This window comes from Pangasianodon hypophthalmus, chromosome 12 (genome assembly GCF_027358585.1).
Source record: "Pangasianodon hypophthalmus isolate fPanHyp1 chromosome 12, fPanHyp1.pri, whole genome shotgun sequence".
Taxonomy (NCBI): domain Eukaryota; kingdom Metazoa; phylum Chordata; class Actinopteri; order Siluriformes; family Pangasiidae; genus Pangasianodon; species Pangasianodon hypophthalmus.
Genome location: NC_069721.1, coordinates 1,576,378 through 1,597,494, shown reverse-complemented (window position 1 = coordinate 1,597,494; position 21,117 = coordinate 1,576,378). Strand labels below are relative to the sequence as shown.

The 21,117-nt window shown below is 41.1% G+C and overlaps 1 protein-coding gene across 2 annotated transcripts; it reads right to left on the bottom strand.

The window, feature by feature from the left end:
• Positions 1-14: 14 nt before the first annotated feature.
• Positions 15-18,636, bottom strand: stat5b (signal transducer and activator of transcription 5b). Of its 2 annotated transcripts, none has more exons than XM_026928622.3 (19): positions 18,476-18,636; positions 14,824-14,953; positions 14,459-14,615; positions 13,931-14,020; positions 13,561-13,735; positions 13,175-13,305; positions 12,782-12,933; positions 12,474-12,629; positions 11,574-11,753; positions 11,012-11,099; positions 10,069-10,191; positions 9,774-9,866; positions 9,483-9,689; positions 9,290-9,384; positions 9,059-9,201; positions 8,258-8,413; positions 7,686-7,743; positions 7,265-7,366; positions 15-7,033 (listed from the first exon to the last, which is right to left on the bottom strand). In XM_026928622.3, the coding sequence occupies exons 2-19, from the start codon at positions 14,949-14,951 to the stop codon at positions 6,910-6,912; spliced, it is 2,358 nt and encodes a 785-aa protein (XP_026784423.1). In that variant the 5' UTR covers positions 14,952-14,953; positions 18,476-18,636; the 3' UTR covers positions 15-6,909. The 2 variants fall into 2 exon arrangements, with proteins under 2 accessions (XP_026784423.1, XP_026784422.1); XM_026928621.3 differs by having other exon boundaries at positions 14,824-14,957; positions 18,476-18,635.
• Between the last annotated feature and the right edge of the window lie 2,481 nt (positions 18,637-21,117).

Below are 21,117 nucleotides of genomic sequence, written 5' to 3'. Positions count from 1 at the left end.
GTAACATTAATGGGTAAAATATTTATAAAACTTTATTACCATCTTTTGTCTCCCAAGTTACATCAAATACACACTTAACATCTAACAAAAAAAAAAAGGAGAGGAGCAGAGTAAAGCGCGTCAGAGTGGGAATGCAGACGTCAGGATCCGTTTTGAATTAATAAAACAGAAATCACTAACAGATCGGCACACTGGAGCCGTGCGACATAACAGCACCGGTCTGGAACGGGAATACTGCAGCAGGTACACACACACAAATCACGACATGTCGTAAGAGATTATTCACACGGACACTAATGAGATGTTACGGATAGACATGAGGCATGTGCCGATACTGAATTATTCAGACTGATTCAATGAGCCATAGCTGACTGATTCAATGAGCCAGAGCTAACAATTCAATGGATCACAGTTGACTGATTCAATGAGTCACAGTAGACTGATTCAATGAGCCAGAGCTAACAATTCAATGAGCCAGAGCTAACAATTCAATGAGCCACAACTGACTGATTCAATGAGCCAGAGCTAACAATTCAATGAGCCACAACTGACTGATTCAGTGAGCCAGAGCTAACAATTCAATGAGCCACAACTGACTGATTCAGTGAGCCAGAGCTAACAATTCAATGAGCCACAACTGACTGATTCAATGAGCCAGAGCTAACAATTCAATGGATCACAGATGACTGATTCAATGAGTCACAGATGACTGATTCAATGAGTCACAGATGACTGATTCAATGAGTCACAGATGACTGATTCAATGAGGCAGAGCTAACAATTCAATGAGCCGTGTAGTAGTGTTATTTTCTACTATTTTCGCAGTGGTAGCCCAGTGGTTAAGACGTTGGACTACTGATCGGAAGGTCATAAGTTCAATCCCCAGCACCACCAAGCTGCCACCGCTGGGCCCCCTGAGCAAGGCCCTTAACCCTCAACTGCTCAGTTGTATAAATGAGATAAATGTAAGTCGCTCTGGATAAGGGCGTCTGCCAAATGCCATAAATGTAAATGTAAATGTGAGGCAGAGCTGACATTCAGCTGACTGATTCAATGAGCCAGAGCTAACAATTCAATGAGCCACAACTGACTGATTCAATGAGCCAGAGCTAACAATTCAATGAGTCACAACTGACTGATTCAGTGAGCCAGAGCTAACAATTCAATGAATCACAGCCGACTGATTTAATGAGTCATCCACAGCTGATCAACCTTAATTGAATCAGTGAACCACATCCTAACAGTTCAATGAGCTACTGCCGAACGATTGAATATGCTACCATCATCTGATTCAATAAGCCACAGCTGCTTAATTTAATGAGTCATCTGTAACTGATTCGGTGAGCTTAACGATTCAGAGAGCTTCTGCTGACTAATGGGTGATGATTCATTCATTAAACCAAGGAGTCACTCAACTGATCATTGAATCACAGGTGACCAGTTCACTGAGCCAAACCTCAGCTGGTGTCACAGCCAACCGAATCTAGGATTCAAAACCGACCGATTCAGTGATTCACAGCTGATCGAACCACTAAACCAAAGCTGATAAAATTATTGCTAACCTAAACGCTGAATCAACGCCCACCACTCAGACGTTACACTGCGATATTTGGCATTCATAATACTATTTTCATAGATATTTTAAAGATTATCTCTGCTACAGTTCCGTTCATCTGAGCTACGGAGCTAGTGAGCGATTGTTGAGTAAACCGGTGTCACATGCACAGGAAGCTTACGACAAAGCCAAATCCTGAGTAATTCACGTACACTTAAAAACGCTGACCAATAAGAACAGCTACTGATAAAGACATAGTCAATACATCATGGTAAACTGTAAAACGTAATATCGGCACATGCCTACTGCAGACGGCATTCTAGTGCCAAACATCAGGTAATTAAAAAAAAAAAAAAAAAAAAAAAAAAACAGTATTTTTTTTTTTTAAAATGCGGGAGTAACTATTTCTCATAGATAAGATTCATACATATATAATAATTTCGTAAATATTCTCTCTATAATTGGCATGTTTTCCTGAGTTCCTAATCTGAAGTTAATGAAGCAAAAGGAATAACAGAGAGTGAGACTTTTAAAATATAAACAAGCGTTTTGGATGAAAAAAAAAAAAAAAAAAAAGTGTCAAACTGTGACAAAACGAGGAGAAAAAAAAAAAAAAAAGGAGAAAAATTAAGAAAAAGGTGTTTTAAAAGAAAAATAATAAATCACCTAATCCAGGGGGATAATCAATTTTAAAATAGCAAAAAATATAAAACGAAAATTATGAGCTGGAGTTTATGATGTTTACTCTGGCAGTAACGTGAATGAAGAAATTAAAATGAATTTAGAACTCTTTTTAAATTTCCCACAAGGGTGCAATTGCTATTGCACGTGTAACAAAATTAACTAAAAAAAAGACGACATTATGGATATTTCTTTTTTTTTTTTCTTTTTACTATGACAGTAACTTAAGTGAATAATTAACTATATTAAAAAAAAAAAAAACTATAACAAAACAAAATGGAAAAAAACAAATTCAGATAAAGTAGAGACTGTTACGGCCTTTACTAGGACATTATCGTGTATTAAAAATGATATTGAAGAATTACGCAAAAGGGCATGATTGATTAATTCAAGAATAATAATTAATAAAACACGTAATAAACAAAAATCAGCATGAAGGTCACTCTCCAGCTTGATATGGCTTTTTTTTTTATGAAACTAAACACAAAAATATCAGCAACAAATGAGTAAAGGGTGGAATTAGATAAACGCGTAATAAAAGATTTAAGAGACACACACAGGTTGTCGGGTCCGTTACACACTCGTGAGGTAATGGTTAAAGTTTGGGCACTAAGGAAATTTCTAGATTTTCTTAGTGATCCTGATCACACAGGTCAAGATGTTGTTGGGGTAAAAGTTAAAAATGTTAAAGAAGGCATCACTGGAAAAAAATATATATATACATATATATATATAAAGAAATATAAGGCAAGAAAAACGGGTTCAGGTCCTTTATGATCAGAGGTAGTGAGAATTCAGACAAGTCTCCATCCTAATATTTAGCAAATCTAAAGTGTGTGTGTACACACACACACACACACAGTAGCTGGTTTAAGGAATCGTTCTGCTCTAACTTCCTGTTTCGGCACTTCTCGGGTTTGAAAGGCATTCGATCCGCCAGACGTCACGTCTCAACTAAGGCACGGAAAGAGCGAAACAGTCCACAGTAAGACCAACGCTAATCATGCTAATTATTGGTCCGGTATTGTGGACGCTAGCGTTTTGACTCTGGAGTTAGAGATAAACTGGGGACAGTAGATATGCTAGCCTGGATTGAGCTCGGGTAATCTCGATAGTTTTTTAGCTATCTCAGCTATCTTCTAGCTAAGCGGGATCGATCTCAGCTAATCTGAGTTTAGTTTAGCTAACCTGGATGCAGCTAAATTTTGCGATTTATGCTGTTAGGCTACAAAGAAGCATTTGAAAATATATTTCTAGGCAAAGTGAACTTGAAATGGGATAGGAATTTTTTTTTTTTAGTTGATAACTGTGATTCGAAGCTATTTTAGCTATTCGTAGCTATTCGTAGCTATAATATTATGACTACTTCACATTACTACAACGATTAAGCCGACTTTGCCCCTTTGGACCGTATTCAGAGTTTACTTTCATTAAGTTGTTGCGCACAAGTGATTGTCTGAGCACGATGTAAAAATAATAATAACAATAATAATAATAATAATAATGGTCTGTGCTGGATCAAGTGCTATTCTATGCGCTGCAGAATAGTGAGTGTGGAAGCCATTTTGTTAAATTAAACTAGTGACTCATCTCAGAATTACGACTAACACTACTCATGCAGCGATATATTGGCGACATACTCGTCTCCTATTAGATTTATTTCAACTTTCACCATCTTCTCACTCATATATTATAATTAGTGTTTTTTGTTTTTTTTTTTAAATTCTCTCTTGCGTTTATGTCACATACATATTACGTTTGACAGCGAAGGAAGAAAAAAAAAAAAAAACGTATTGCATTCTTCTGTCCCTGATTTATTCGGAGCTTTAAAGGCAAGTGCTTGTTTTTCACGCAGGTGATTGGGGAGCTCAGAAGTGCGTGCGTAACCTGACTCTGAATACGAGGAACTTTCCCTGCGTGAAATCGCCGACTCTGAATCCGGCCCACTGTTACAAGGGTGAGTCAAATGAAAACCTTAAACTACAATTTAATCGTTTTTTTTTTGTTTGTTTGTTTTTTTGAGGAATCCAGACACTCGTTAAGTGCTGGAACACGTGCGCTGAACGAAATGGAGATTACGCAGAAAAATTACAGACTTTCTGACACCTACTTGTAATAAACGAGTCGCGAAATGAGTTGAATCACATGATCAGTGCGATATTTCATAAATGTTGAATAGCTGTAGCTTTCTAAATGATTCTGGTATCTGCGATTAGAAATGTGGGATTTAACTGACGTGTTAATCAGCGCTCAGACCGAAGAATTTGTTTTGTGAAAAAGAGCTAGCAAACGATGCGGAAAAGCAATTCAGAGGACATTCGTGAACTAGCTTGAGCTAACAAGAAGGTGGAGCTACACTCTCTCTCTCTCTCTCTTTTTTTAAATACAGGAACACCAGATTTTTGACGCGCCATTCCTCCTAATCTCACTCGACTCTCACAGTTCTCGAAAACCCAAAAAAAAAAAAAAAAAAAAAAAATGGTTTAGCTAAGTAGCTAATATTAGCTATTCAGTGATCAACTACTGATTTTTGTGAGTGCTGTATTACGTTCCAGCGCTATCGTACCTGTCACTTTTCCAACACTTTTCTCAGCTGATCTTTAATTTCAAGAAGACATTCTTTAAAACTTGATAAATGTGTTTCTCAACTGAGTACAAGTTCCTGTTAGCTTTCAATAACTGATGACCTAGATTGGGCCCAAAATGTTCAGCATTAGCATTAGCTTTAAGGGCTGGTAATTCATCATGCCCCATGTATATCTTCCGCTGTATACGGTATTTAATATAAAATATTTTCGTAATTCCTCTCTCCCATTTTAATCCTGGTTGGTTAGCGAGCAAAACAGATACAATGGATTCAGCAATTATTCAAAGCCCCTTCATTTTTTTTCACATTTTATCTTGCAGCTTTATGCTAAAATGCTTTAAATTATTTTTTTTTCACATCAATATACACTCCATACCCCATAATGACAAAGCAATAACCAGATTTGTGATAACTCTGCAAATTTATTAAAAAGAAAAAAAACTGAAATTGACATAAGTATTCAGATCCCTAACTCACTACTCGATGCAATGAGCCTTGCACACCTTGATTTGGGGATCTTCTGCCATTCTTCTCTTCGGATCCTTTCAAGCTCTGTCAGGTTCGACGGGGACCATCAGTGGACAACCATTTTTCTCTTCAGAGGTCTCTCCAGAGATGTTCAATTGGATTCAAGTCTGGGCTCTGGCTGGGCCACTCAAGAACATCCACAGAGTTGTCCCTAAGCCACTCTTGCGTTGTCTTGGCTGCGTGCTTAGGGTCATCGTCCTGTTTGAAGGTGAACCCTCGGCCCAGTCTGAGGTCCAGGTTTTCTTTAAGGATATCTCTGTATTTTGCTGAGATTCAGCTTTCCTTCTACCCTGACCAGTGCCCCAGTCCCTGCTGCTGAAAATCACCCCCAAAGCATGATGCCACCACCACCATGCTTCACTGTTGGGATGGTATTGGGCAGGTGATGAGCGTTGCCTGGGTTCCTCCAGACACGACGCTTGGAATTGAGCCCAAACAGTTCAATCTTCGTTTCATTAGACCAGAGAATCTTGTCTCTCACAGTCTGAGCAAATTCCAAGCGGGCTTTCATGTGTCTTGGACAGAGGAGAGACTTGTATCTGGCCACTCAGCCATAAAGACCAGACCGGTCTTGGCTGTTTGCTTAGGGTCATTGTCCTGTTGGAAGGTAAACCTTCAGCCAAGTCTGAGGTCTTGAGCGCTCTGGATCAGCTTTTCATTAAGGATATCTCTGTATTTTGCTGCATTCAGCTTTCATTCTACAGTGATGCAGTTCCTTCTGCAGTGATGGTTGACCTACACGTTTCTTCCATTTCCACACATGATCTCTGGAGCTCAATCAGAGTGACCACCAGGTTCTTTGTCACCTCTCTTACCAAGGTGCTTCTCCCCAGGCAGCCAGCTCTAGGAAAAGTCCTGGTTTCTTCCATTTAAGAATTATGGAGGCAGCTGTGCTCTTGGGAACCTTCAAAGCAGCAGAAATTTTTTTGTAGCCTTCCCTACAAGCCCTTCCCTACTAGTCTTTTGTAGGCAGTTCCTTTGGCCTCATGGCTTGGTTTTTACACTGATACGCATTTTCATTTTTCATTTTTGTGACTTTCCGAATCATGTCCAATCAGCTGAATTTGCCACAGATGGACTCCAATCAAAGTGTAGAAACATCTCAGAGATGATCCAGAGACACAGGATGCACCTGAGCTAAATTTCAAGTGTCATAGCAAAGGGTCTGAATACTTACGTCAATGTGATATTTCAGTTTTTTCTGATTAATAAATTTGCAAAGTTATCACAAATCAGGTTTTTGCTTTGTCATTATGGGGTACGGGGTGTAGATTGATGTGAAAAAAAAACAAACAAAAAAACGCATTTTAGCATAAAGCTAAAACATTACACAATGTGAAAAAAATGAAGGGGTCTGAATATTTTCTGAATGCACTGTATTCTACGCACACATTATCATCATGCAAAGAAGCAGCGTCACGAATAACATCGCAAAGTCGTTAGCGAGCTATCGAACATGTTCACATTTGTTTAAAAACAACAACAACAACAAAAAAAAAAAAACACTGATGGAAAAAATGGAATGCAACCCCAAGGGTCACTTTGTGTAGTTCAAAGGTCACGACTGCTGTCCGCTCCACTGCGCCTCCGAAGGCTGGCTTAGGAATTCCTCCACCTGTCTGGCCATGTCCATCGTTTCGTCCAGATCGAAATCCCCGCTTTCGTCGAGGATCGGATCTCCGCTATGCGCACACACACACACACACACACACACACACACACACACACACACAGAGACAGACAAAACCTTGTTGCTGACACTGTGAAAGCTAGACACCCATGTGACTTCTTTCTTCTTCGCATTATGACTCCGTACAGTGATGTTTCAATTTCCTTTTGAAACAGGAAGTCAAAGTGGGATGCGTCCAATAATATAAAGTTAACGTTAAAAATGATTTAAGAGGTATATTCACATGGAAGGGTAGATAGTGAAACCGCCTGGCTGAGTGATGGTGGGGGAGGAGTCCATAAAGGCGGGGTTTCCAGGAGACTGCTCAGGATTGGACGAGGCGAACCTATAAGGGGCGGAGAAAAATATTTCAATGTCTTCATCATGACGACAAAAGCATTTTGTCTCTTTGCCACATATCAGAATATAACGTAATATAAATTCTCTAGCTAGCATTAGTCATGTAGCTAGCTATAATATAGCATTTGTTAGTTAGTTAGTTTGTTGGTTATTAGTTATTCTAGTCAATACGCATTCTAAAAAAGATGGTCTTAGATGGCTAGTATAAGTTCGTTATTTAGTGTTGCTTAACAATGAAAAAAAACTCAAATTTTGACTACGAACGAAATTTACTGTTAAAAAAAAATAAAAATGAAAATACTCACTCTACTTTGACCACCTGTTTGATCTCTGGTTTGACGTAGCCGTCTCCCACCGCTTTAGCTGCGGAAAATAACGACACACACATCCAGTGATTCTCTACACTGCGTGAACACATTGCACAGAACGTAAGTTCTATCGTAAGTCAGGGTGTGACGTCGTCCCTACACCGTATGCTGAGAGGAGCTACTTTAGAACTAGCGCTGCATAGAATTTCAGCTGCACTAAAGACACTAGTATCGCAGATCGCAACTTTCACCAGCCAATCAGAAACACGGGAACAGGAAGTAATACAGACGTAGCTATATGTTTATATGCGCTTTTATAGAAACTGTATCGTACGATCCAGTGATTATACACCATGAGTACATGAAGAAACCCTCATAAAATACAAAATAAAACAAAATGGAGTTTGCGCATAGCTGTATTGCTGTCTTCGAACATTTATTTACAGAAAAACGCGAATGCTACACCGACTACTAGCGTAGCAGCCATTTTACGTTCAAGCTAGGCTACGATAGAAGCTATGATATTAATGCAGGAGTGTGTGGTTAGCGTGAGAGTGTTGGTGGCGTACAGTTGGGCGGCGTGCAGTAGCGGGAGAACACCTCGTCTTTGGGCTGGTTGGGGTAGAGGAACAGCAGGTGGTTCAGGTCGCTGATGCGGTCAGCTAGAGAGCGGATGGAGAAATCTTTCGTGGTGAAGGGCATCAGGTTCCACACCATCCTCTCTCCTGGAACACACACACACACACACACACACACACACACACACACACGGATATACAACACAGCCAGAAAAGTCCATGACTAGTATGGGGTACTGACTCACTGACTGATCTATTTACTGATTGGTTGGTTGATTAATATCATAAATTGTTCATTGGTTGCTTTCTTGCTTTATTTAATTAATAAAATGATTTACTACTTGATTGGTGTACGTGATAGATTTATTAATTAACTGATTACCTGCTTATTTAATCTGTGACTTGACTCGTGCGTATTGACAAGTAACTTTCGGAGCACAATATACAAAAATCAAATGCAGGACAACGGGATGTGCTGGATCAAGTGCTATTTTATTTGCTACTGAATACTGAGTTCTTGAAGCCGTGCTTGTGTTTCAGGCGCTGCTGGGAAAAAAAACGCCGCATCGGACACTTCTACTCAAGAAAAAACTGGTGTGAATTACACTTAGGTGATTTTAAGAAACACTCAGAAAAACTACTTGAGAGCGCGCGTAACCCGGCTCTAAATACACGTAACTTTCTCCGCATAAACACTGAAATGACAATACGGCCCGGAGTCATTACCTGATTGATTGATCTATCAACTGACTGCTCGGATTTATTGATTTATGGACTGACTGAGAGACCAACCTGCTTTGTTGGGGTTCTCCGCCACCCAGGCGATGGTGATCCCGCCGATCTCCGAGTCGCTGAAGCGCAGCAGGAACGTGCCGTTTGGTTTGGAGAGCAGCATGTCCTGGGCTTGCTGTTTATTCAGGAATCCCAGGATCGCCCTGGAAAACACACACATATACACGCTCATGTCTAGCCCTGCTGTTTAACCCTCATGACTGTGCCAAGGGAACATTCCAGCAGCGTTACCCATCATTCCAGTGAGCCTTCAGGTGTTTCTTCATCAGCTCTATGACTCCATCAAACCACTGCCAGAAGGTGAAGTTCCTTCCTGGTAAACTCTCCTACACAACACACAGCAGATCAATCAATGATATCCGGCACGTTGAGGACTGTTTTGAAGGCTACGTTTACTAGCAGCTAGCCTAGCGAGATCTCCTACCCGGTTGAACTGGGACCAGGTCATGGTCATGTTGCGATAATCCTCGGGGTTGTTGCTGGAGCTGCTGAAGGCTTTCTGAGCGAGGAACACCAGGTTCTCCTCCGATAATCCCCGCTCGCTCTGCACCTCCGATTTATATTTCATGTTCAGGGCCTCACACAGCTGCGGCCACGACACCTTATCAGGCACCACGAAGGGGACGCGACCCTGCAGGGGGACACGCCGTCGACATTACAGTCCAACCATCTCTCACGTTATCAAGATATACACATAAAAGTAGCAACACGTTACCGGCTCAGAGAAGGCGTTGTCCCACAGCACGGTTGCCGTGGCGTTGTTGTCTTGGCTACCGTGCACGATGACCACGACAGGCAGCGATAACGTCTGCGATGACGAAATAAAATGTGGTTAACAGCTGTAGTGTGAGATTGATTACATGTATTTATTTCTTTATTCGCGTAGCTTTTCATTTATTAATCTCGACAGATCTGTCTATCTTTATTACAGCCGTCCCTGAACTTGAATTTGACCATTAATTTATTTTAGCATATCATGACATCCTGGAATTGCTAAAGCGAGATGTGACCTTGACGTGGAACATGAGCTCGTTTCCTCCCACGCTGAACTGCGACTCGAACAGGACGGTGAACTTCTCCTCCGTCACCGACTCGGCGCCGCGTCTATCCGAGCGCTTGATGCGCTTCAGAGACTGGACGGCAGAGGGACAGGGAGAGACGCGTGGTTATTTCACACACACACACACACACACATTCACCCTATATATTTATAATAAAAAAACTTCAATATGTTTTAAAAATGTCTAAAAAAACAACTTAAAATGGCCAAGGAACGTCTCTACATCGTTACCTTTATACACAATGCGAATATTAATGAATATGCATGAGTATGCATATGTGACCCCGCCCCTTTCCCCGCCCCGCACTACCCTGTTTGTGTATTATAAGGATGTAGCTAGCTCGATAGGATCTTGCTAACTGCTACTAAACTAGCTCATCACAGCCTCGATTTTATCTTCGTTTTCTAGAGGATTTATTTAACATAATATCACCATGACAACAACCGACCTTAGCTAATGACTGCTAGCTACCTACGTAGCTACGTGACCAGTTACTGCGACGTTATCCAAGCGGGGAAAAGTCAGATAAAATATTCGCACACTTTTGGAATTTGATGTCCTACCTATACGGGTCAAAAGCGACAAAGAGTCTACGCCTTGAGTCCAAACGTTGCATCAATACGTACGTGGGGAAAGTTACTCATATTCAGAGCAGGGTTGCGCACCTGCTTAAGATTATGCAAATGAGACGGGGTATTTCAGTGTCTAGATCACTGCCTTTTCTTTGCTGTTAAATGCAACACAATGTGACACGCAAGCACAAGTTCAAGTCAGAAGAGTAACTTTTAATTTTGAAGTAACTGAGACACGCCTCAGTTTTCAGTAAACTCCGCCCCTCGTGGAGTGCGACTGCTGTCAGAGTAACACTCGACAAACGTCTTGTTGTTCTCACCATGTTCCTGAAGTGTGCACTCAGAGTGCCTGTGGTTTGGTGATACTCCATCACACAGTTGTTGTTCAGGATTTCTCCACTGCTGTCACTGAAACACACACACACACACACACACACACACACAGATTAGACCGTTACACTTTACAATTACATCAGAATTCTAACCAACAGTAAACAGCGGCAGGCGGCCTTTCTTTTTAGTCCTATGGCTTCCCACGCTCCGCACAACCATTTGTGCTTTCCGTTTACCTTATTTGGACAGCGTTCCTGTCCTCAAACATTCTAAGAAGAAGCAACAATATAATCCAAAAATACGTAGCCTCCAATGGTGCACCAATTTTTGACCCTTTGGTAGTAGTCTCCCACTTTCCTTATTTGGTCATTGCTTCCTGCTCATTATCACTTCCAGTCTGTGATTGGATCAAGCTGTTGATCAGTAACTTAGCCCCCAGTCACATGACTTCAGGATGTTTAAGGACAGGAAGTAATGACCAAATAAGGAAATCGAGTGCCAAAAAAGTGCAAAGTGAATTTTTTTTTAAAGTGTGTGTTTAGGACTCACTTCCTGGTGCTCTCGTTCTTCAGCAGAGCTTTGGCCTGCTGTTCGTTGATGATGGTGGCCTTCACCTGCGGGGGGTTCATGTGGACGTTGAGTTTTCCTCCGACCAGCAGGCGTACCGTCGTCGCAAACTTGGTCTGCGTCTTTAACACCTGCGGAGGCTGCTTCTCTATGATGAACGTGCTGCGGAGGAAAAAACGAATAACTCTTAATTAATTAATAACGTAATGATAATTACATTATCGTTAAATCCAACGAGATTAGCATTAAAAGGGTGATGAGTGTTAAATGTGATCACAGTAGTGTTAAGTGTTATTATATTACCATCAAACCTGATGTGTTTGGTGTTAGTTAGTCACTAACTGGGATAGTGTTAACTGTAGTGTGTTCTAATCCAGTTGGAGGTGAGTGCTACGATGATGTCAGTGATGGTGTTAAGTGAGACGACTGCTGTAATTAACCCTCCTGGTGCCACATGATGATGTTTAGATGATGTCAGTGATGGTGTTAAGTGAGATGACTGCTGTAATTAACCCTCCTGGTGCCACATGATGATGTTTAGATGATGTCAGTGATGGTGTTAAGTGAGATGACTGGTGTAATTAACCCTCCTGGTGCCACATGATGATGTTTAGATGATGTCAGTGATGGTGTTAAGTGAGACGACTGCTGTAATTAACCCTCCTGGTGCCACATGATGATGTTTAGATGATGTCAGTGATGGTGTTAAGTGAGATGACTGGTGTAATTAACCCTCCTGGTGCCACATGATGATGTTTAGATGATGTCAGTGATGGTGTTAAGTGAGATGACTGGTGTAATTAACCCTCCTGGTGCCAGATGATGATGTTTAGATGATGTCGGTGATGGTGTTAAGTGCATTTATTGCAGTAGTGAACTCACCTGGTGACGAGTGCTGAGATGATGTCGGTGATAGTAGCGTTAAGTTCTTTGAGCAGTTCCTCTGTGGGGCCGGGGATGGGGAGCTGTTGTGTTAAGTGATCGACACGCCGAAGCTGCTGTCTGTTCTGCCAAACCATATCGGCCAACTTCTCACACCTGAACGCCACAGCAACAACGAATTAACACCAGCAAATACCGAAATACACCGAAAGCGTGCTACTCCAGCACTTACGGTAATCTGTACTATAGTTAGTGTGTTTACAGCAGTGTGTGTGTGTGTGTGTGTGTGTGTGTGTGTGTGTGTTTACCAGGACTGCAGGATGTCTAGACTTCCTTCTGGAGGTCCCCCATTTCCAGCTAGTTGTTGTCGTCTCTTCCATTGGATCAGTTCATCGTCCACGATCACCGTCTGCTGTTTCCTCAACAATGCCAGAGTCCTTTGGTGCTTCTCTGCTAAGTCCTACACACACACACACACAGAAACACACACACACACACACACACAGAAACACACACACACAGAAACACACACACACAGAAACACACACACAGTTTCTTTTTTTCATTCTTCCTTTATCAGACATGAAACACCAACAATTTCTCACATGATTGCTCTGAAAGTCCAGTTAGTGTCAGAGGTTTTGGTGTGTGTGTGTGTGTGTGTGTGCGCGCATGTGTGCGTGTGTGTGTGTGTGTTTTACCTGTCTGTATTTCTGCAGTGTGTTAGCCTCTCGGGTTATCCAGGCCTCTAGTGTAGCTTTCCTGCTCTGCAGACTCGTCTCCCTCTGCACGCGCTCGGCCGGCGCCAAACTCGCTAAACTACTCAACTGAGCTGGAAAAATAATAAATAAATATCGTAAAAATAACTAATAAATTTAAAAGTACCGTTAGCTATCGTAGCAAGCAAGCTAGCTTACGGTTAAGTATAGTAACAAATCACACTAAATCTCTAATAAACTAGAGCAAAATAAACAAAAATATTAACACTGTGTTCATAAAAGTTTTATATACAACCCATGTAGTGGGACTGTGGAGTACAAACGCAGTACGTAAGAAGATGACACTGTGTGTGTGTGTGTGTGTATACCCTGGATCCTCAGGCTCTCCTGGTACTGGATGATGAAGTACTCCTGACTGTGCTGGAGTTTGCGCAGGTCGTTCTCCGTCTCCTGCGTCATGGCCCGCAGCTCCTCGAACATCTGGTTGATCTGCTGGTATTTCTGAGGCGTGGCATCTGTAGCCCCGCCCCCTGCAGAGCTCACCTGCCAATCAAAAATTGTCCGATAATTGTTACTCGTTAATAAATCGAGCTAATTTGCGTTAGATCGCTATGAAGTAAGCTAGCTAGTGTTAAAATAAAAATAGCTATAGCTTAACATAGACAGACACATTTATAGCGTTGTAGCTCTGATTTGTGTGTGTGTGTGTGTGTGTGTGTGTGTGTGTGTGAGACTCACGTTAGAAGCCTCCTGTACGAGTCTCTGCTCCGTGTAGAGAATGTGTTTGATACATCGCACCAGGTCCATCGGACAAGCCTCATACGTGCTCTAAACAAACAAACAAACATTAACAACAAGGGAAAGAAACCAGACAGACAGACAGACAGACCTGGATAGAAAGCAAATAAAAAGATAGGTAGATGGAGACAAACAAATGGATGGACAGACAAATACGCAGCAAATCAGACAGACAGGTGGACTGATAGATAGGGAGACACAACCAAACCAAGCCATTTTCACACAGTCTCACAGCGTGATGTATTTTATGCTTTCTCTAAATGATTACGTATTTTACGCTGCCCGGGACACATCGAGACGCAGTCACACACACACTACGAGGGTGAGGTGTCCATATGCGTCCTAGACCCTCTAGACCACGAAGCGGGCGGGAAGCAGCGAGGGTGTGAAATAAACGTTAAAAGAGCTATGACGCAAGTTGGCGTTTTCTGATGACATCATCATTGTGCGTGCCTGTGTGCGTGTTACCTTTAGCTGCGTGGCGTAATGTCCCAGTTTGATCTTGAGCAGGAAGCCGTCCTCGCCCATCTGATGCTCCGCCCTCCTCTGCAGCTCCTGGATCAGACTGTCCAATAGACGCTTCGCCTTAAACTCCTCCTGCTGCTTCTCCACATCTATGGCATCCCTGCGCACACACACACACACACACACACACACACAGACCAGATCAGTCAAATGTCATTAACATTTATTCCCATATCGGAATTTAAAGATGTCTGATTCAGTGTGTGTGTGTGTGTGTGTGTGTGTGTGTGTGTGTGTGTGTGTGTGTGAGAGAGAGAGAGAGAGAGAGAGAGAGAGAGAGAGAGAGAGAGAGAGAGAGAGAGACTCACCAAGGCTGTGTCTCAATCCACTGGGCGAGGTAGTGGCGCACTTCTATGGGGAAGTGCTGGCCGTAGAGCGCCTGCATCTGATGTAGGGCGTCGCCCTGTAACTGCTGGGCCTGGATCCATAACGCCATCTCTACCTGACAGAGAGACAGACAGAAAGAGAGAGAGAGAGAGAGAGAAAGAGAGAGAAAGAGAGAGAGAGGAAGAGAGCAATAAAGTGTCTAAAAACTTGTCTGATCATGTCTGAGTTTCAGCAAACTTTCCTTTGCCGGAATGTTTCACAAAAAAAGCACTGAATTGAAGTCATACTTAATCTACGTCCTGTGACATCATCACGAGCTCAGGGGCGGGGCTTATTTGATTGACAATTAAAACAGAAATCCCCACCTCTAGACGAGTCACTCGGTAAGCAGCATTGTTACTCGTTACCGTTCAAGTGCAAATACTTCTGAAGTATTTAAACTCTTTCACACCAGTGCGCTGTCGAATTCTGGGCTCTGATTGGTCAGAAGGTGTTGTTCTAGCAGCTCATTCTAATTTGTTATCGTTTCTATAGTAACGGCTTACGATTGTACAGCGGACGATCCACGGAAATGGATTAAAATCCATTCATCTGGTTTTAATGGTGAAGTTTTCTGCAAACGTTAACGTTTATGGAAGGAGTCTCCAGTGTCAGTGCTTTGTAAGTAGCTAGAGCGTAGCTATTTTTCCAGTTCCTCTGTTCAGTCTTTGCTGGTACAGGCGGCCATTTTGGATTCAGCTTCCTGCTCTTGCTTTAGGCTAAGTGCACTGGTTAAGAGAGTATAAAATGGCGCTGTCTACTCTGCATGTCATAGTAAAAGGAGCTGATGGTGCTTGGCCCCCTTATTTCTCCTACACCATGTGATGTGCAATGTGGGCGGTACTCGGGGTTAACGACAAGGTTAACGACGGAAACGAAGGCGAGTCCCAGTGACGTCCGAGTCTGACTTTCGAGCTCAAATCAGTTTTGACAGAAGCATGAAGAGGACATCATGTCCCAGGTTACGATTTTCTAAACCTCCCTTTTTGTAGCTAACAATTTGCCGACAAATTAGGCTTGTGCGGTATAACGATTTTCTTTTTTTTTTTTTAAACGACTTGGCCACGACATCCAGTGATGTTTACGATGATAATATTATATTACCTGACCTGCAAACCTCAACAGTTTAAAATCGGAGTACTCAAGTACGAGATATCAGTCAAAAAATCGCCAAAAGAGCGATCTCAACGTGTGAATTCGGAATGACCTGCACAGGTGTTTTGAAAGCCCCGCCCCCTGTCTCCCCTACCTCACATGGTCTCAGGGCTCTCAAGCTACGTTTCTAGAAAATTCTCATCTGTACTATGTAGAGTAACTGTGGTATTAACGTAAGAGGAAACGCTCACACAGAAAGATCGTAAGTTCGAATCGTAAAAATCGTGAAAATCGTAAGTTCGAATCCCAAGGACGCCACGGCCACCTGTAGCTGGGAGTCCAAAGGGAGCTGAGCTCTCTGGGTGGGAGGGGCATGTTGTCAATCACAGGCACACTAGCCAATCACAGGAATCTATGAGCTCATGTATGAGGAAGAGGGCAGATAGCTACTTTAAATAGGGTATGAAATCGACTGAAACACTAGGTAGTGCACTAGATACAGTATAAAATAGTGACTAACACTAGGTAGTGCACTAGATACGGTGTGAAACGGTGACTAACACTAGGTAGTGCACTAGATACGGTATAAAATAGTGACTAACACTAGGTAGTGCACTAGATACGGTATGAAACGGTGACTAACACTAGGTAGTGCACTAGATACGGTATAAAATAGTGACTAACACTAGGTAGTGCACTAGATACGGTGTGAAACAGTGACTAACACTAGGTAGTGCACTAGATACGGTATGAAACGGTGACTAACACTAGGTAGTGCACTAGATACGGTGTGAAACAGTGACTAACACTAGGTAGTGCACTAGATACGGTATGAAACGGTGACTAACACTAGGTAGTGCACTAGATACGGTATGAAACAGTGACTAACACTAGGTAGTGCACTAGATACGGTATGAAACGGTGACTAACACTAGGTAGTGCACTAGATGCAGTATAAAATAGTGACTAACACTAGGTAGTGCACTAGATACGGTGTGAAATGGTGACTAACACTAGGTAGTGCACTAGATACAGTATAAAATAGTGACTAACACTAGGTAGTGCACTAGATACAGTATAAAATAGTGACTAACACTAGGTAGTGCGCTAGATACAGTATGAAACGGTGACTAACACTAGGTAGTGCACTAGATACGGTATGAAACGGTGACTAACACTAGGTAGTGCGCTAGATACAGTATAAAATAGTGACTAACACTAGGTAGTGCACTAGATACGGTGTGAAACGGTGACTAACACTAGGTAGTGCACTAGATACGGTATGAAACGGTGACTAACACTAGGTAGTGCACTAGATGCAGTATAAAATAGTGACTAACACTAGGTAGTGCACTAGATACGGTGTGAAATGGTGACTAACACTAGGTAGTGCACTAGATACAGTATAAAATAGTGACTAACACTAGGTAGTGCACTAGATACAGTATAAAATAGTGACTAACACTAGGTAGTGCGCTAGATACAGTATGAAACGGTGACTAACACTAGGTAGTGCACTAGATACGGTATGAAACGGTGACTAACACTAGGTAGTGCGCTAGATACAGTATAAAATAGTGACTAACACTAGGTAGTGCACTAGATACGGTGTGAAACGGTGACTAACACTAGGTAGTGCACTAGATACGGTATGAAACGGTGACTAACACTAGGTAGTGCACTAGATACGGTATGAAACGGTGACTAACACTAGGTAGTGCACTAGATACGGTGTGAAACGGTGACTAACACTAGGTAGTGCACTAGATACAGTATAAAATAGTGACTAACACTAGGTAGTGCACTAGATACAGTATAAAATAGTGACTAACACTAGGTAGTGCACTAGATACAGTATAAAATAGTGACTAACACTAGGTAGTGCACTAGATACGGTGTGAAACGGTGACTAACACTAGGTAGTGCACTAGATACGGTATAAAATAGTGACTAACACTAGGTAGTGCACTAGATGTTTACTCCACTATGCCTGCTGTGGACTGTAAAAGTAGTTATCTTTAATTAGCGTGTGTGCGCGCGCTAGGGTAACCGTGAAAGTTACCGGAAGTGACGCAATATCATTGACAAACGAATTAACAAACAAATCATGAACACACGTTAGATTATCAAGAGTCGAAGTACCTATAGCAGCTAGGTACATTAGCTTAGCTTAACCTAGCTTACCTTAGCTTATTTTAGCTTATCTTACCAGACATTTTGGATAAATTTAAACTTTATGAACTGTTGAAAACACTTAATTCACAGCGGAATATTCTTCTAAAGTCATTTTACATTAAATAAACAGCACTATGTGGTGAAGGAGATGTTTAATGCGGGCGGAGAGGCGTTACCTGGCTAAGCTAAGCTAAGCTAGGCTAGGCTAAGCAGGCAGAGGAATGCTATGCTGTGCTAACTAAAAGTGAGCCAAACTGTTGCGCTTTCTGTAACTCAAAGCCAGCAGGAGAGGAGAAAGCGGACGAGTTCGTGCTCGAAACTCACCGATTAGCCGCGTCGCGATTCCAGTCAACACGCCGTCAATCCATCAATGAACATCAGACTGTCATTCAGGCAAAAATGTGCCATGAAAGCAGGAGTTAAAGTTTAGCAGGTTTCCGGAATGGCCGTGTTTGTGTGGGCGGAATGTAGTGCTGCAGTACCGCCGCTCGCCTGCAGGCGCCGCCAAACCCACACAAATCACACAGCACTCCTCCGCTACTATGGCACTATTATGTAACACACTATGTCTATACATGTACATCTATACATCTCTATTTATCTATACATTTCTCTCTCTCTCTCTCTCTCTCTCTCTCTCTATATATATATATATATATATATATATATATATATATATATATATATATTTTGTCCGAAAAGTGTCTCTTATGGAATCTGCTGCTTTCTTTACTGACATACAAACATTTTTCTGTAACATTTAATTTTGTGCTGGAAAACTAATGTTTGGAATCTAAAAAGGTTTTGTACTGAATCAATAATGCTTTTTAGAAGTACTAAAAAAAGTAGGATGCCAAGACTTTTGCACAGTACTGTATTTATATATTGATAGTGTTTATTATGGCATGATAATGCTTATAATTATAGTAGTGTACTACATAATAATGCCCATAATAATAACTATATTATCCATGATGTCTAGTAGTTTATGCAACATCTTTCACTCTGACACCTTCTTCAAGGAGTCGAGCTGGCCTTTATGACTATTTTATTCAATCTGTTTGCATCTACTGCCTTAATCCTGCTTCCCCAATACACCACAGCATAGAAAACAGCCCTGGACTCTACTGCCTGGTAAAACATCTGCAGCACATATGCACAGATGTTGAAAGACCTTAGCCTCCTGAGAAAGTAAAGTCGATTCAGGCCCTTGTTTGTACAGTACCGCCATGTCCAAATGAAATCCCAGATATCTGTATTCCTGAACCACCTCCACATTCACCCCTTTGATGGAAACAGGAGTCTGTGTATGTTTCACTCTCCTAAAATGCATATTGATATATTGCGGCCATCCAGTGAGGCAGTCAGTGATCCAAGACAGTAGAGGGATATTCATATGCATCTGTATCAGTTTGTGTTTCAGCAGGGTGGGTTTGATGGCGTTGAATGCACCGAAGAAGTTGAAGAACATCACTCTAACAGTGCTGTAGGGTCCATCTAAGTGATCTCAATGGCGTAAGTAGTTATTGGCCTCATCCACTGCAACCTTTGTCTGGTAAGTGAACTGCAGAGGGTCTACTGATGGAATCACCAGGGGTCGTAGATGTACCAAAACCAGCCTTTCCAGGGTCTTCATGATGTGTAAGGCTGAAGCTACTGGTCTGCAGTCATTAACTGTACTGGGATGTCCATTTTTAGGTACAGGAACCAGACAGGACGTCTTCCACAGCAATGGGAGTCCCTCTAAATTGCAGCAGGGCAGGAAGGTGAAATATAAATCATGCATGGTATAATAGTGACAATAATTATGATCTATTTATAAGATGTGGAGTGTCCACCATAGACATCAAATGAGCTCTTATTAAAGAAAAATAATCCACTTTGGCGGTTTAAAACCTCTTAAACTGCAGCAATTATATTAGTATAGTTACATTAGTACTATAGTTATATTACTATAGTTATATTAGTATAGTATTATATTAGTATAATAAATGTATAGTTACATTTATTGCTGTGAAACATCAACAAGACAAGTTAGTTCCTGTTGTCACTTACATTATAGCAGCTATAAACGTCTTGTTTCTTGTTTTTTGTTTTTCTGTTTCTAACATCTTTCTAAATTGTTCCTAACATTAAATGTAACTAGAAATAGATTAAAAAATTGGCATTGGCAAATTGCTGTGAAGGTAGAGGAATGAAACACTTCAGGATGCGCAGTTATAAGAAAATAATGAACTTCAGGGTATCTCTGCTTAGCGTACTATAACAGCACCACACACAGTGTTTTATTCCTTACTTCATGTAGAGCAAATCGCTGCCTGTAACCGTAAATAGGTAAAAGTTGTGACGTATTATTCATTAATATACGAAAATTGTATCTGTAAATTGCTGTGGTCTAAGAGGAATAAAATATTGTCACCATTATCTCAGCTGTTTTAAGAGTTAATGCTATAAAATAAATATAAAATAGCATTAGTCATTTAAATGCTTCTCAAGGAACGAACAGACTGTTTCTATTAAATAAAATTTAAAATATATTGATAAAATATAGAATATATTTAAGTATATACACTATATGGCCATCTAATATATGTTTAATGTGATATGAGTGTATTATATGTATTACATATAAGAGGTTTTGATTATTGTATTAATATATTAATATTTTTAAAGAACCATTTAAAATTTTTTTTATAAAAAATTAAATATAAAATGTAGTTAAAATAATATATATATACATACATATATATAATACGCATTAATTTACAAGTTTGCCTCAAAATCAACCAAATTATTAAACTGATTATCATTGAAATAATTTGGATTTGTGTTTATATTCTGTATACTTCCTGTGCATACTACTGTACTAAATAGTGTGTCATAAACAATACAGTTCCAGATTAGAGTTGTGCACTATCTAGTACGGAAGTATGCACGTGGACAAGGGGTGTGGCTTAGCCGTATGA